The sequence below is a fragment of the Ailuropoda melanoleuca genome, chromosome 14 (assembly GCF_002007445.2).
Source record: "Ailuropoda melanoleuca isolate Jingjing chromosome 14, ASM200744v2, whole genome shotgun sequence".
NCBI classification, from domain to species: Eukaryota; Metazoa; Chordata; class Mammalia; order Carnivora; family Ursidae; genus Ailuropoda; species Ailuropoda melanoleuca.
Genome location: NC_048231.1, coordinates 10,835,945 through 10,848,633, shown reverse-complemented (window position 1 = coordinate 10,848,633; position 12,689 = coordinate 10,835,945). Strand labels below are relative to the sequence as shown.

At 54.0% G+C, this 12,689-nt stretch overlaps 1 protein-coding gene across 1 annotated transcript in view; it reads right to left on the bottom strand.

The window, feature by feature from the left end:
- GALNT16 (polypeptide N-acetylgalactosaminyltransferase 16) overlaps positions 1-11,504 on the bottom strand; it is an 89,028-nt gene extending 77,524 nt beyond the window's left edge. Inside the window, exons 1-2 of the mRNA XM_002917025.4 lie at positions 11,333-11,504; positions 10,694-10,983 (exon numbers count right to left, since the gene is read on the bottom strand). Coding sequence (XP_002917071.2) covers positions 10,694-10,870 — 177 coding nt within the window. The 5' untranslated portion in view covers positions 10,871-10,983; positions 11,333-11,504. The remainder of the gene's footprint in view (positions 1-10,693; positions 10,984-11,332) is intronic.
- Positions 11,505-12,689: the final 1,185 nt, after the last annotated feature.

The following is a 12,689-nucleotide window of genomic DNA, read 5'->3' as shown; positions in this document are numbered from 1 at the left end:
ATTACTCTGGGCAGCCTCTGCTCTCTACCTGGCAAATCCCTTTCAGCTTATGGCTCCAAAAAGTCCTCCATCACCTTCCCTGGTCCCTGCAGTGTGTGTACTTTGTCCTTTGGTTCCCTTTCTCCCTCTGGGCTCAGGTTGGTGAACTATTTGGGGGCTGTGGCTCAATCCTATCACTTGACTCCTTCAAGGCATCAACACCACCTCAGACATTACTAATCGGTCATATGTTCTTTCTCCCTGAGCCTCAGGCAGGGCTCCACCCCAAACCCTGGGATAATGCCCCCAACCTCTCCCACTCCCCTCAGCCTCTTCCCGTCCCACCCCCCAGGGAGGAATTTCACATGGAGGGGAAAAGATGGCTTCTAAGCAAAGAATCGGGTCATAGAACGTGTGAGGCACCAGAAGCTATCTCCCACCCACCCCCAAGACTGACTGCAGACTTGGCAACTTGGCACCATGGGTCCCTTCTGGCTGTTGCCTCCCTAGGCCCGACCCCCTTGAAATGAAAGACCTTGGTATGTCAGAAGTACTCCCCAACAGTTGGTTGAAAGAAGCTAAAAGACAGCTGCTGGGAGAAGATAAAGGGATGAAAATCTGAACTCTGAAAAGCAGCCTCTAAAAGGGCATGACTGACAGCGGTCTGGAATTGAGAGTGTGTGACCTGAACCACAAAGAGAGAGCGCTGGCAGCTTTCCGGGGACACATGAAGCCTTATCGCACCAGTCACCGGGGCACTGGGGAAGCCACCTAAACATCAGTGGACAGTCTCAGACAGGCCCGGGGCAGAGCCATCTTGCTCCTCAAAGCAGACCCTTTCTTCCACTGCCTGCCTGATAAAAAGCTGTGTGGGGTCCTTGATCCTGCCAGGCCTTGGGTGCCCACCTCCGTGTCTGAGGGAAGGCCCCATGCTTCTGCCTTCAGGGTTTTGCTGGTACAGAGGGGGAACCTGCTTGTACAGAAGGGCGAGACTTCCAAGTTCCTGCATTGCCAGAAAACATCCTTTCTAAGTCCCAAATGCACCTGAGGAGAACGCGATGAACCAGACGAGGAAACAAAGGGGACTTGCTCAGGTACCACCATAGGGAGGAATTCTCCTTCCCATGAAGAACTCTTCCTCCCAAGACAGAGGCCTCCCCCACCTTCCTCACTCCAGTATTTCAACAAGGGCCCCATTATCTTTTGTCTTTTAAATCTCTTCAGGCACCAGCACCCTCCATTCCCCCTCACCAGCCAAAAGAGAGAGAAAGAGAATGAACACAAGTACCTCATTGATCTCACATTATAAGGAAATGAAGCGTTCCAGCCATAGAATATTTTTCAAAGAACTTAGGTTTACCTCTTTAAGAATCAACACTTCCTATTATATTTGATCATATTTCTGGAAAATTTTCTGAACGTAATGACAGTCCGCTGACGTACCCAGCCCATACACTGAGTGTAATTTATCACTTCCTGATGACTCAGGGACATGTTTCTAAGCCTCTCACCACAGCCTACGGGCCTAATGATCCAGACTTCACCTTGGGCCACTTTTACCCTTGCTGAGCCTGCCCTGCCAAGTGCACCGGGCACACACCCTGCAGAGACTGTGCCCTGGGCCTTGGCCGTCTGGAACACTCTCACTCTGGATGCCTGCATGGTTCTCTCTTTCCATTCATGCTACAGCTCAAACACCATCTATCTGGAAGGCCTTTCCTGGCCATTGTTCTCTCATCTCTCTGTCCTCTTTTGTGACTTTATTTTATTTTCATAGTATTTGCCAACCCCCCTCCCGTGCATTGTATATTTATCTGTTTATGGTCTGTCTCTCTCACTAGGATGTATATTTATCTGTTTATGGTCTGTCTCTCTCACTAGCCCTCAAGAGCAGGGCTTTTACCCATTTTGTTATCTCCAGAGGCTGGAACAGTCCTGACACATAGTAAGTGCTCAGGAAAAATTGTCAAGAGAAGGAATAAATGATGCCATTCCCTGCTGGCCAGTGCGTGCTTGTTAGGGAAAATGGGGATTGCTCCAACCTCCTATGGCCCTTCCTGGTTGGTCCTTTGCTGTCAACGATCCCTTCTCACTATAGCAGCTGCTCCTAGCAATTCTCTCATCTCGCTTCCTCTAATCTGCTGGACTCGTAACCCGGGAAAAGCTAAAGGTTGCCGGGAGATGGCCAACCTCCTGATTTCCTTGAACGGATTTCTACAATGTTCATTTCCAGGCTGTGGCCTAAGGGCAATTCCACACCTGTCTTCTGAGTCAAGTCCAAGGGCACAGGACTATTAATTCTCTGCTCAGGGGTCTTTGTAGTTTCCTTTTGGTCTTCCCACATTGTTGAGATGTCCACCCCTAGGCACTCCTACATGTGTGTCTGTGAGCAACCCCAGACACACTCACAAATACCGTAGGCTTCTAGTTTAGCAGAAGGGGAGCCGTGTAGCTCCATCCGTGCTTCAAGGGAAGAGAACGGGGAGGGAGTAGGTCCAGTTTATTCCTTATGAGAATTTTAAAGGTTTCATGCTCTTCTGCACACAAATGGTCTGGGTCTCTGTACATCTCACCCTCTGGCCTTATTCTCCTTCATCTAGACGCTATCAGACCTTGAGCCCTGGGTTGGGGCCACTTCACTTCTGCAGAAGTGGGCCAACAAAGTCAAAGATGGTTTACGTTGGGAGGGACCTCGGAGATCGTATAGTTCAACCCTCCTCTGACACATGAGAAGACTAAGGCTCAGAGAGGGGAAGTGACTCACCTAAGACAACGTCGCCCCTCGGGGGCAAGGCTGAGCCTAGAAGTGGGTCACTTGGCTTTCATTCCACATCACCTCTCTGTCCCCTCACACCTTCATCCCCAGCGGCCAACATCTGTTTTCATCCCAGCCCACTCTGTTCTCTCCTGGCCCTGCGAGGGCCCATTATGGCAGGTCTCACACTCTGAGTGTGTCGAGAGATGTCACCCACCTCTGAGCCCTGAGACAATGTTGCTCCTGATGCACCCCAAGCCACACCTCACTTCATGGAATGGCAGGAAAGAGGCACTGGGGTCTTTAAGCTACACTTAAAGCTCTTCCTAATGGATCCAGAAGAGTAGAAACACTCTACCTGGGGCAGACTTGCCTCCATGTCTCCCCAAACGTGGCCTGAACCTCATCTTGCCTAGGGAGTATAATCGAAAGTTTTCCATTTGCCCCCTCTGTTCCAAAGTGCTCCAGCCTGCCACTCTTACCTATTCTGATATGTTCACAAAAGTCCTCCAGGCAGGCACACTGTCTCCAGCCAGATACTGTTTTAGGGTGTAGCTAAAATTCAGGGTGTGGGGGAGACAGGCAAGCCTGGGCTTCAGTCGGGCAGGAAAGCTTTGTGGGCCTCGTTCTGAGGAGCAGGACAGACATGAAAGAGGTTTGCTCTTTTGCGGCTTTGCCTCTGACCAGCCTTGGCCCCCACTGCTTCCCTGCTTGGCGGCTCCAAAGGAACAGGGAGGAGAACAGCAGAGCGGCCGTTATGGGTCTTTCAGTCATCTTCCCTGGCCTGGCCTCCGTGTGCTCAGCCAGCCCTGCTCCCCAGGGCGCCAGGTCTCTTGTGGTGCAAGAATTGGACCTGATTTCAAACCCCATTACAGAGCTGCCTGACGTCTTAGGAGACCGGCGGGACAGCAAGCCCTTTCTCATCCCCTCGCAACTGCTGCTGGAAGAACGTGCTCATCTACCCACAGGGGGTGTGAACAGAAACCCTGATTAGCCTTTGGACTATTCCAATAATGGACGGTTCAGTGACAAAGTTGTCCTTCTCTCTCCCTGCAACTTCTACCCACTCGCCCCAGTTCTGTTCCTTCACGCCCTATGGAATAAGTCATGTAAGTCTCTTGCCTTTTCTTTTGGCTCAATGCTAAGCACTGATGGGAGATTCAGAAGTGGGAGACGTAGTTAAGAAGTTTACTCTCGTTGAGGAGTCAAGAGTGATTTTATTTAGTCCCTGAATACTTTTTAAAATAATCATCCTGATGGACTTTATCATTATAGTGTTAATAGATGTTTACTCTAAAAAATGCTGAGGAGCACCTGAGTGCTGCCGTCGGTTAAAGCACCTGACTCTTGGTTTTGGCTCAGGTCTGATCTCAGGGTCATAGGATTGAGCCCCACATCAGATCCATGCTCAGTGTGGAGTCTGCTTGAGTATCTCTCTTCCTCTCCCTTTGCCTCCTACCGCTCTCTCTCTCTCTCAAATAAATAAATAAGTCTTTTTAAGAAAAATGTTGAGGGGCACCTGGGTGGCTCAGTCAGTTACGCATCTGACTCTTGATCTTGGCTCAGGTCTCATGGTTGTGAGTTCAAGCCCCACCCTGGACATGGAGCCTACTTTAAAAAAAAAAAGGTTGGGGGCGCCTGGGTGGCACAGCGGTTGGGCGTCTGCCTTCGGCTCAGGGCGTGATCCCAGCGTTATGGGATCGAGCCCCACATCAGGCTCCTCCGCTATGAGCCTGCTTCTTCCTCTCCCACTCCCCCTGCTTGTGTTCCCTCTCTCGCTGGCTGTCTCTATCTCTGTTGAATAAATAAATAAAATCTTTAAAAAAAAATAAAAATAAAATAAAAATTAAAAATAAAATTAAAAAAAAAAGGTTAAAAAAGCCAAAAGACAGAAGAGGGGATTACCCATAATACTACTTTCCTAGTGCTAACATTTTCTCCTAAGTGGTTTTTGCATTTCTTCCCCCAACAAATGTTTACGGAGTAAACACAAAGCAAGGTGCTGATCTAGGTGCTTCAGGAAGCACTCGCTGGTGCGTCAGACTTGGGTCTTGCCCTAAAGATGCTTCGGGGGAAAGAAGACATAGCATGGGCCTCAGAGGCAGAAACACCTAGTTTTAAAAGCACTTCCTAGTTGCCTGGTCATGGATAAGTAAGCCTCAGTTTACTCACATGTTAACTGGACCTGATAATGGCACCTACCTTATTAGGTTGTTGAGGGGAATCAGGTTAAATGGTGAGACATCTACCATCGACGCATCCAATGAATGAGCCTCTATAAATATCATACAGGGGTAATGGCCATGACAGAGGCCAGACCGGTATAGATCAAAGAGCACAGGGGTCCGTTTAGAGGAGAGACACCCAGCCCCTGCAGACCGTGTCCAGAGCCAGTTGCACACCGGCTGCAAGCGCACCAAGCAAACTGTCTGATTCAGTGAGGAGAACCCCTGCGCAGGTGTGATCATCATTGACTGCTCCCTTCTCCTCTCAGGAGCCCCGGGTTCCCTGTCTAGTTAGCCTCCCTGTGTCTTTGCCCCCAGGTCACAGGGAAGGTGTTTCAGGTCTCCTCCAGAAGCAGACAGGGGCTAAGTCTTCCATCTTCGAACTGTAATGCACTGCTCGGATACAGGCTCCCCTCTGACCCCAGCGTGGTTTCCTCCGCTACAGCAAAACAGCTCCCTGGGCGGCTCAGCCCGGGCTCGCCTGCGCCCCTCCACATCTTCCAGAATGGAGGGCTTCCCCTGCTTGCAGAGCTAATAAACTCGACCACCAGAGAAGAAAGCCAGGCCCAAGGCCCGGAGCAGCCAGTGCGGGAACCGCTGCTACTACACAAAAATATGGGGCCCAGTTAGAATGGCAAAAATAGACAAGGCAAGAAACAACAATTGTTGGAGAGGATGTGGAGAAAGGGGATCCCTCCTACATTGTTGGTGGGAATGCAAGTTGGTACAGCCACTCTGGAAAACAGTGTGAAGATCCCTTAAAAAGTTAAAAATTGAGCTACACTATGATCCAGCCATTGCACTACTGGGTGCTTACCCCAAAGATACAGACGTAGTAAAGAGAAGGGCCATATGCACCCCAATGTTCATAGCAGCATTGTCCACAATAGCTAAATCGTGGAAGGAGCCGAGATGCCCTTCAACAGATGACTAGATTAAGAAGTCGTGGTCCATATATACAATGGAATATTACTCAGCTATAAGAAAGAATGAATTCTCAACATTTGCTGCAACATGGACGGCACTGGAGGAGACAATGCTAAGTGAAATAAGTCAAGCAGAGAAAGACAATCATCATATGATTTCTCTCATCTATGGAACATAAGAACTAGGAAGATCGGTAGGGGAAGAAAGGGATAAAGAAAGGGGGGGTAATCAGAAGGGGGAATGAAACATGACAGACTATGGACTCTGAGAAACAAACTGAGGGCCCCAGAGGGGAGGGAGGTGGGGGAATGGGATAGACCGGTGATGGGTAGTAAGGAGGGCACGTATTGCATGGTGCACTGGGTGTTATACGCAACTAATGAAGCATCGAACTTTACATTGGAAACCGGGGATGTACTGTATGGTGACTAACATAATATAATAAAAAATTATTTAAAAAAATAATAAAAAAATAAAAAGTATTACTTCTGAAAAAAAATTCAGAAAAAAAGAAAAGAAATAGGGGGCCCATCCGAAAAGTGAGCAGAACCCTAGAATCTTGGGACCTTGGGCCTCAGGCTTCCCAGGGAGGTGACTCTTGGGCTCTCAGGCCCTTACCAGTTTTGGTGGCTCTGTGCTGTCCCCAGGTTTATGGGCAAGTCTCAACATGACCCAGGCTGGGACCCCAGTGAAGGGAGACCAGGCGCTTCCCAATCTGAGCATTTTGACAAAGGGAACTGTGGGTGTTCGAGCATCTCCCTCCCCACCCTCTTTCTTGTGTGTGGCACTTAGACAAATAAAATAGAAAATCATTTCTGTCATTTAGGCAAACCCTAGTCCCACAGTTCTGAAATGCACACATTATAAATAAAATATAAACCCATCCAGATCTGACTGAAGCCTCTGCTCTCAGGGAACAGGACCAGAAAAGCCGTCAGTCACCTGTGTCCCCTCCTGCTAGGTGAGCAGGGATCCCTTTGAAGCCTCTAGGGTCACTGCTGGACCTTCTCCTGACAGGGGCCTTCCCTCCACAAGCAATAAACCTCACAACGCCCTTCAGGAAAATTGCCTTAAAGCCAATTTATTTGCTTCTAGAAATGAAGCTCTCATCAGCTTGTCTAAGGATCAACAAACCTTACAAATCATTTAACCCCAATTTGACATAAAATAACCAAGGTCCAGAGATATAAATCTTTTGTCCATGGTCATCAGCAGTATTCCAATTAGAGGATAAGAAAACTCCAGCTTAAGAAAACTCGTGCCTAAGACTTTCACAGCTCCAAACAGAAAATGTTGCAAATGAGTGTCCCTATACTGAAAATATTCATAATGGACAGTCTTTTTAAAAATATGTCTGCAAAGTGAAATTCCGTGTAGCACCTTAGCGTTCCACCCAGGCCTCTTAGAGAACTAGCATATGGAAAACCTGGGTGCCAAGCCAATCACAAACATTCTTCCCCACTGCGAGGTCTGAAGACGGAAGGCCAGCCGTGTCTGCTCTGCCGCCTGCTCCAGCGGCTGTCCAGTGCCAGCACGCATCAGTGTAGATTCAAGGGGATTTCCCCAAATCCATCGCCTTGCCCAGAAAATACAGCATGGAAAAATCACAAACCCTGCCACATCGTAAGCAGCCATTTAGGGATGGAGTCAGTATCTCCCTGTAGTTTTACACATTCCGTAACCAATTTTTCACATCAAAATTTGTGACACATGGGCTGACAGCAGGACAGAATATTAAAAATCAGGACCTCCCTGAGAAATCCGGGCCATCCGGTTGCTATGCCGACACCCCACAATGCCAAATAGTGCCTCCGAGGTCTAGAAGCAACTTGGCTGGCTTTGAATAGCCCAGACATTGTGAAGGCAGAGCTGCCCCCCTGGCCCAGGCTGTTAGGCAGACCCTCCCTTTCCCAGCTCTGCTCTCTGATTCCCCAGGGGGGTGATGATGACGCTTGTCTGAATTCTCTCTGCCTCTGTCAGCAGGGCTGGCCACATCACTCCCTAAGAATTTGAAAACCCACATGGAGCGTCCTGGCGCAACTAGACAGAGACATGTTTTGGAATGGCAAGACCAGTGAGAGGTTCACCACAGCACTCCGGGAGAAAGCACTCCTCAGCCGCACCTGCCCCTTCTAGGCTGGACATCGGGTTCAGCTCCCCGAGAACATGAACATGCATTCCCCTATCTCCTTCGTGATGGTCAGGCTGGAGCCAGGAACCAAATACTGGGGGAAGGAGGGGGGCTTATGAAGCTTGTCTACTCCCAGAGACAGGCAGAAATCCTACTTCATTTGACTAACAAGTACTTATTAAGTCTTGCTGTGTGCATCAATATGGAGATGTAAGAAGCTTCCAGCATAGTCTCTGCGTGACAGCGTATATGACTAAGAATCCTCCTGAAGTGAAATAGCTCAGAAGGTAGGAAGACAAGGCGAGGCTGTGCGCAGGGAGGTGTGGGACTGGGGACCAGTGCCTGAGGAACAAACAGGGGGGGAGCTGGCCATGCCCCTAGGTGGCCAGAGAACTGTCTGCGGCTCACTCCCCAGAACTCCCACTCTCCCTCTCTTCCTGCACCTGCACTCCCTGGCTCCCGGGATCTTCCTGATAATCCTTCACACTTTAAACTTAGCTCCCAGTTCACAGCCCTGTTCCAATCTGCAGCAAGTCGAACCCCATGGGAACAAGGAGAGGGCCAGAGGACGTTCACCTGTGCCCGCTCATGATTGCCCATTTCCACCCCTCAAAACAAGAGCCACGTGCCTCCAGCGGAGCCCACCCCACCATTCCAGGGCTCTCAGTCTGGGCAGCCTTCGGCCTTCCGGCAGACCTCGGAGGGCAAGGAGGAGTGAGGAGGGAGGAGAGGTCCGAGAGCAAGGCCAGGATTCTGAAGCAGAGACAAACGTAAGGAAACCTAACCTCGGGCTCTGCTCCCGTCGGCAGTTTCCCTGTGCTCTCTTCCCTTGCCCTTCCTCTCTCCCCTCCACTCTCCCCTCCTCCGCCCCCTCCAGCTCAGACCCTCCTCCCCACACGTCACCATTGTGAAGGACAGAACATCTGGCCAGCCTGCCTCTCCCCTGCCGCTCCAAGCCCACCTACCCTGAGACCCGGGCTGGGCCTCTCAGGGTGTAAGAACGGGGAGCTCGTGGGTCTGCGCAAGCTCCCTGCGGGTCTGGGGCCACTGCTGGTTCAGCCAGTTCCCACTCCAGTCTGTCAGTCTGCCCAGATCCCAGTACCCTGGGGTCCTTACGCTGGAGGCTTTATCCTCATCAGCCTTTCCGGCCAAATATCCTTAAGCGCTTTGGAAACAGTTCCTAGTGACAGGGACCCTCAGCTCAGAAGGGAACGCTCCACCTAATCGGGCACACCTGCGGAGTTCAACCGGACAGGGATCTGGGAACTGGGGGGCAGGGCTGGGGAAAACCCATAAACCCCAAGGTCTCCTCAGGCAAAGCTAGGCAATATGGTTCCTCTGCAGGGGTTTTTTACTTCTTCCAGGGGGAGGGGGGTTGACAAGACACGGCATCTGGGGCAGGTTGGGAATATGAAAACACTTCCACACAGACACCCGCCTCCACCATATTCCTGGGGCTCAGCTGCCTTTGCAGAAATATCCCAGATTCGACTCCACACAAGCCTTCGCCCTCCTGAACCTGCACCTCCCTCCCGGAGGAGCTCAGCACTCCTCCCTCCCCAGGCCGATCTTTCCCATCAGAATGGCCACCCTGCTCTACTCTTCCACCCTCAGCCCCACACTTGGCTCGCCCTCCTCCTGGTCCTCTTCCGGCCAAGCTGCCCCAGCCCAGCAGCTTGTCCCGAGGGTCGCCCAAGGCTCTCGCCCGCCACCGGCCCCGGTCGGAAGAACGCGGCCCGCCGCCCGCGTCCCTCGGCGGGCGCCGGAGCCTCCCGCCTCAACAGGTGCCCCTGCCACACAGGGCCGTCACCCGGGGACCGGGCGGCAGCAACGCCCCCTGCAGGGCGGCGGGGGCTCCGCACGCCCCAGCCCAAGTCCCCGGAGCGCCTAGGGCCCGGGCCGCGCTGCGGAGGCCGCCGCCGTGCTCCGCCACCTTTGTTTCCCCGCTGGCACATCGCGGAGCTGACCTCTAGAGAGGGAATCTCCCAGCCCTGGCGCACACACTGCCAGCTCGCCCGTCGTGATGGACCCTCGTGTTGGGGTGAAGGGCGCATACAGGAAGAGACCTTTCCCGGACCCAGAGAATGCCGCGGGTGTTAGTGGGGGAGTCCTCCGTGCCAGAGAAGCAAGTTCAAGTTGAACTGGGCTGAAAAAGGGGCTCAAAGCCGGGCTCAGCCCCTAGCGCCCCTGCCTTACCCAGCGCCCCCACCCCACGTCCTTTGCCCCCGGGAGACTAGAGAGGGGGTGCGCACGGCCACCTACGCGCTCAGCAGCGCGAGGTTCCCACTGCCGGCTCGCTGCGCTCACAGTCCAGCCGCCTTCCTGGCGCGGGCGAGGTGCGGACAGTACCCGGGCCCCGACCCCCGGGTCCCGGCTCCGGCCGCGCAGCGCTGAGAGAGCCACGTTCCCAGTCGCGCGCGCACGCCGGGCCCACCAAACTTGCAGCACTTTCTCCCAGCCCCCACCCGCTGTCACCCTCCCTTCACCCGTGCGCCCTGGCCCGGCTGGCCCGACAGAGGTTGCCATAACAACGGACAGGAATGCTCCAACATATACAAAGCCGGCAGGGCGCGGCGGGCACGCAGCCCCCGGCCCCGCGCCCTCTGCAGCCGCGCGGGGCTAAGAACGCGCGCCGCGGCTCCCGGGCCGGCCGCCCGGCGCGCAGGGCGTACTCACAATGAGCGGGATGGTGCGGTCCTCGCGGAGCTGCTCTGGCCTCCCGCCCGCCCTCTGCGCGCCCCGGCCGCCGGAGGATGCTGCGTGGGCTCGGTTGTCCTGCCATAAGTAGTAGAAAGTGCCCAGGATCCAGGCTACGGTCAGGATGGCGATGGCATTGGCGCGGATCTTCCTCATGGTGGGCGGGCGGGCGCCCCGAGTGGGGACCCGGGCCGGCTTGCTCTAGGGGCCGGGGTGGGGGCGCTCGCAGCCCCAGCTGTTTGTTTTCGCTCGCGCCTGGCTGCTCAGTCCTGCAGAGCCGAAAAGGGAGAGAGGTGGGGGGTGGGGGGTGATAGGGAGAGACAGGAGCGCGGAGCGATCCTCACGGTCCTAATGCCCTTCAGCCCCGAGCGCGCGCATCCCCCGGGCGCCCATTCATTCGCGCGCAGAGCCCGCCCCGCGCTCCAGCCCCCACCGACTGCCCCGGCCGCTGCGCGTGGGGAGAGGAGCACCGCGGGTGCGAAGCGGCACGGGAGCAAGGCCCCGCGAGCCAGACACCCGCGGTGGAATGGCGACGGGCCAGAGCCAGCCTCACTCCCACCGCTCTGCGACCGAGCGCCCGGCGGCTGCCCCCGCGCGGCCCTAGTCGGTCCCGCCTACCTCCACCCACCCGCGGCCCGAGCACCGGCTGGAGATGCGCGACCCCGGCCCGGGCCCGCGTCGCGAAGCTGCAGTTCTGGGCTGCGCTCGGAAATGCGCTCTGTCGCGAGGTTTAAGGTGTGTTCTGCGAGGCCTCGGGCAGGGACGGCTGGGCGGGAGGAGAGTCTGGAGTTTGCACGGGAATCCTCCGCAGCCTAGGATTCCGAGCCGCCCGAGGGCCCGCCCCGAGGAGGGATTGGAAGTGGTGCACTTGACATTCGAAGAGAGCCGAGGGGATGCATTCTGATTCACTGCTGGTGAAAGAATGGGAGTACAACTACCCCACATCTTCCATTGGCCTGGGGCTCCCAGCTTTCATGAGGCTTCCCTCCAGACCTTTCACTGTGGCCTGAACAACCGTGAGGTATCGTCACCGCTATTTGTCAGGGAGAAAGGAGACCAGAGAGGGTGGAAGATTGGCCCGAGGCCACACGGCTAATTAGTGGGCTGAGCCCAGTCTAGAAGCCTTCTCTCCGTTTGCACTTTACACAAAGTGCAAAACACGGTGGTGAGACAGGGACACAGAAATCACGGAGATTTTGCCCCAGCCCCGGAGGCATTGAGAACCCCGTGTGAACTGCTCAGAGCAGAAGGCAAGGCGAGCTAAATAAGTTCTAGGAGAGCAACACACTGTCAGGCACAGGGTAGACTCACAGCGAGCGGATGTCGCCTGAACTAAGCAAGGATCACAGAGGAAGAAATGGTGTACTGCAAGGTAGTCTTAGAGAAGGCTTCTCACAGAAGGTGGCTAAACCTTTGAATAAATTCTTAAGAGGCAGGGCAGGGCAAGGTATTAGATGCATGCATAGCCAGAACAAAGGTCCAGAGGATGGCAGTGCTTGTTGTGTTCCAGAAAAGAGAGCTGTCTGGTATTGCTGGGGCCCAGGATGCTGGAAAGGACTTGGGAGCTGACTTTGGGCAGGCTGGGCCCTGGAATGCCAGGGGCAGAGTTGGCAGGGAGTTGGCTTCTTGCTGGTGCTGCTGGACACTGGCTCTCACAGAGGGTCCCAGCCCAAATAAGGTCCCCGACTCTAAATGAAGCTGCCTCAGGAATCATGCAAAGGTGAGGCCACAGCTCATGCTTCCCCGAGCACCCCCATCAGCAGCACTCATTTTCCCGTTTCTCCAGCACGCAGGGCTGAACCGTGCGTGTAATGGATGCTCATTCTGTTTCTGTTGGAATGAAGTAAAATGAAGAAAGAAAAGCCTACTGCGTTTTTGCTGCAGAAAGATCATCGTGGCTACTGCAGTACCTTCTTCCTCACTCAGAACACGAACCTCGAGGACACGTGGACAAGTCCAGAAATGGCCCCACCGA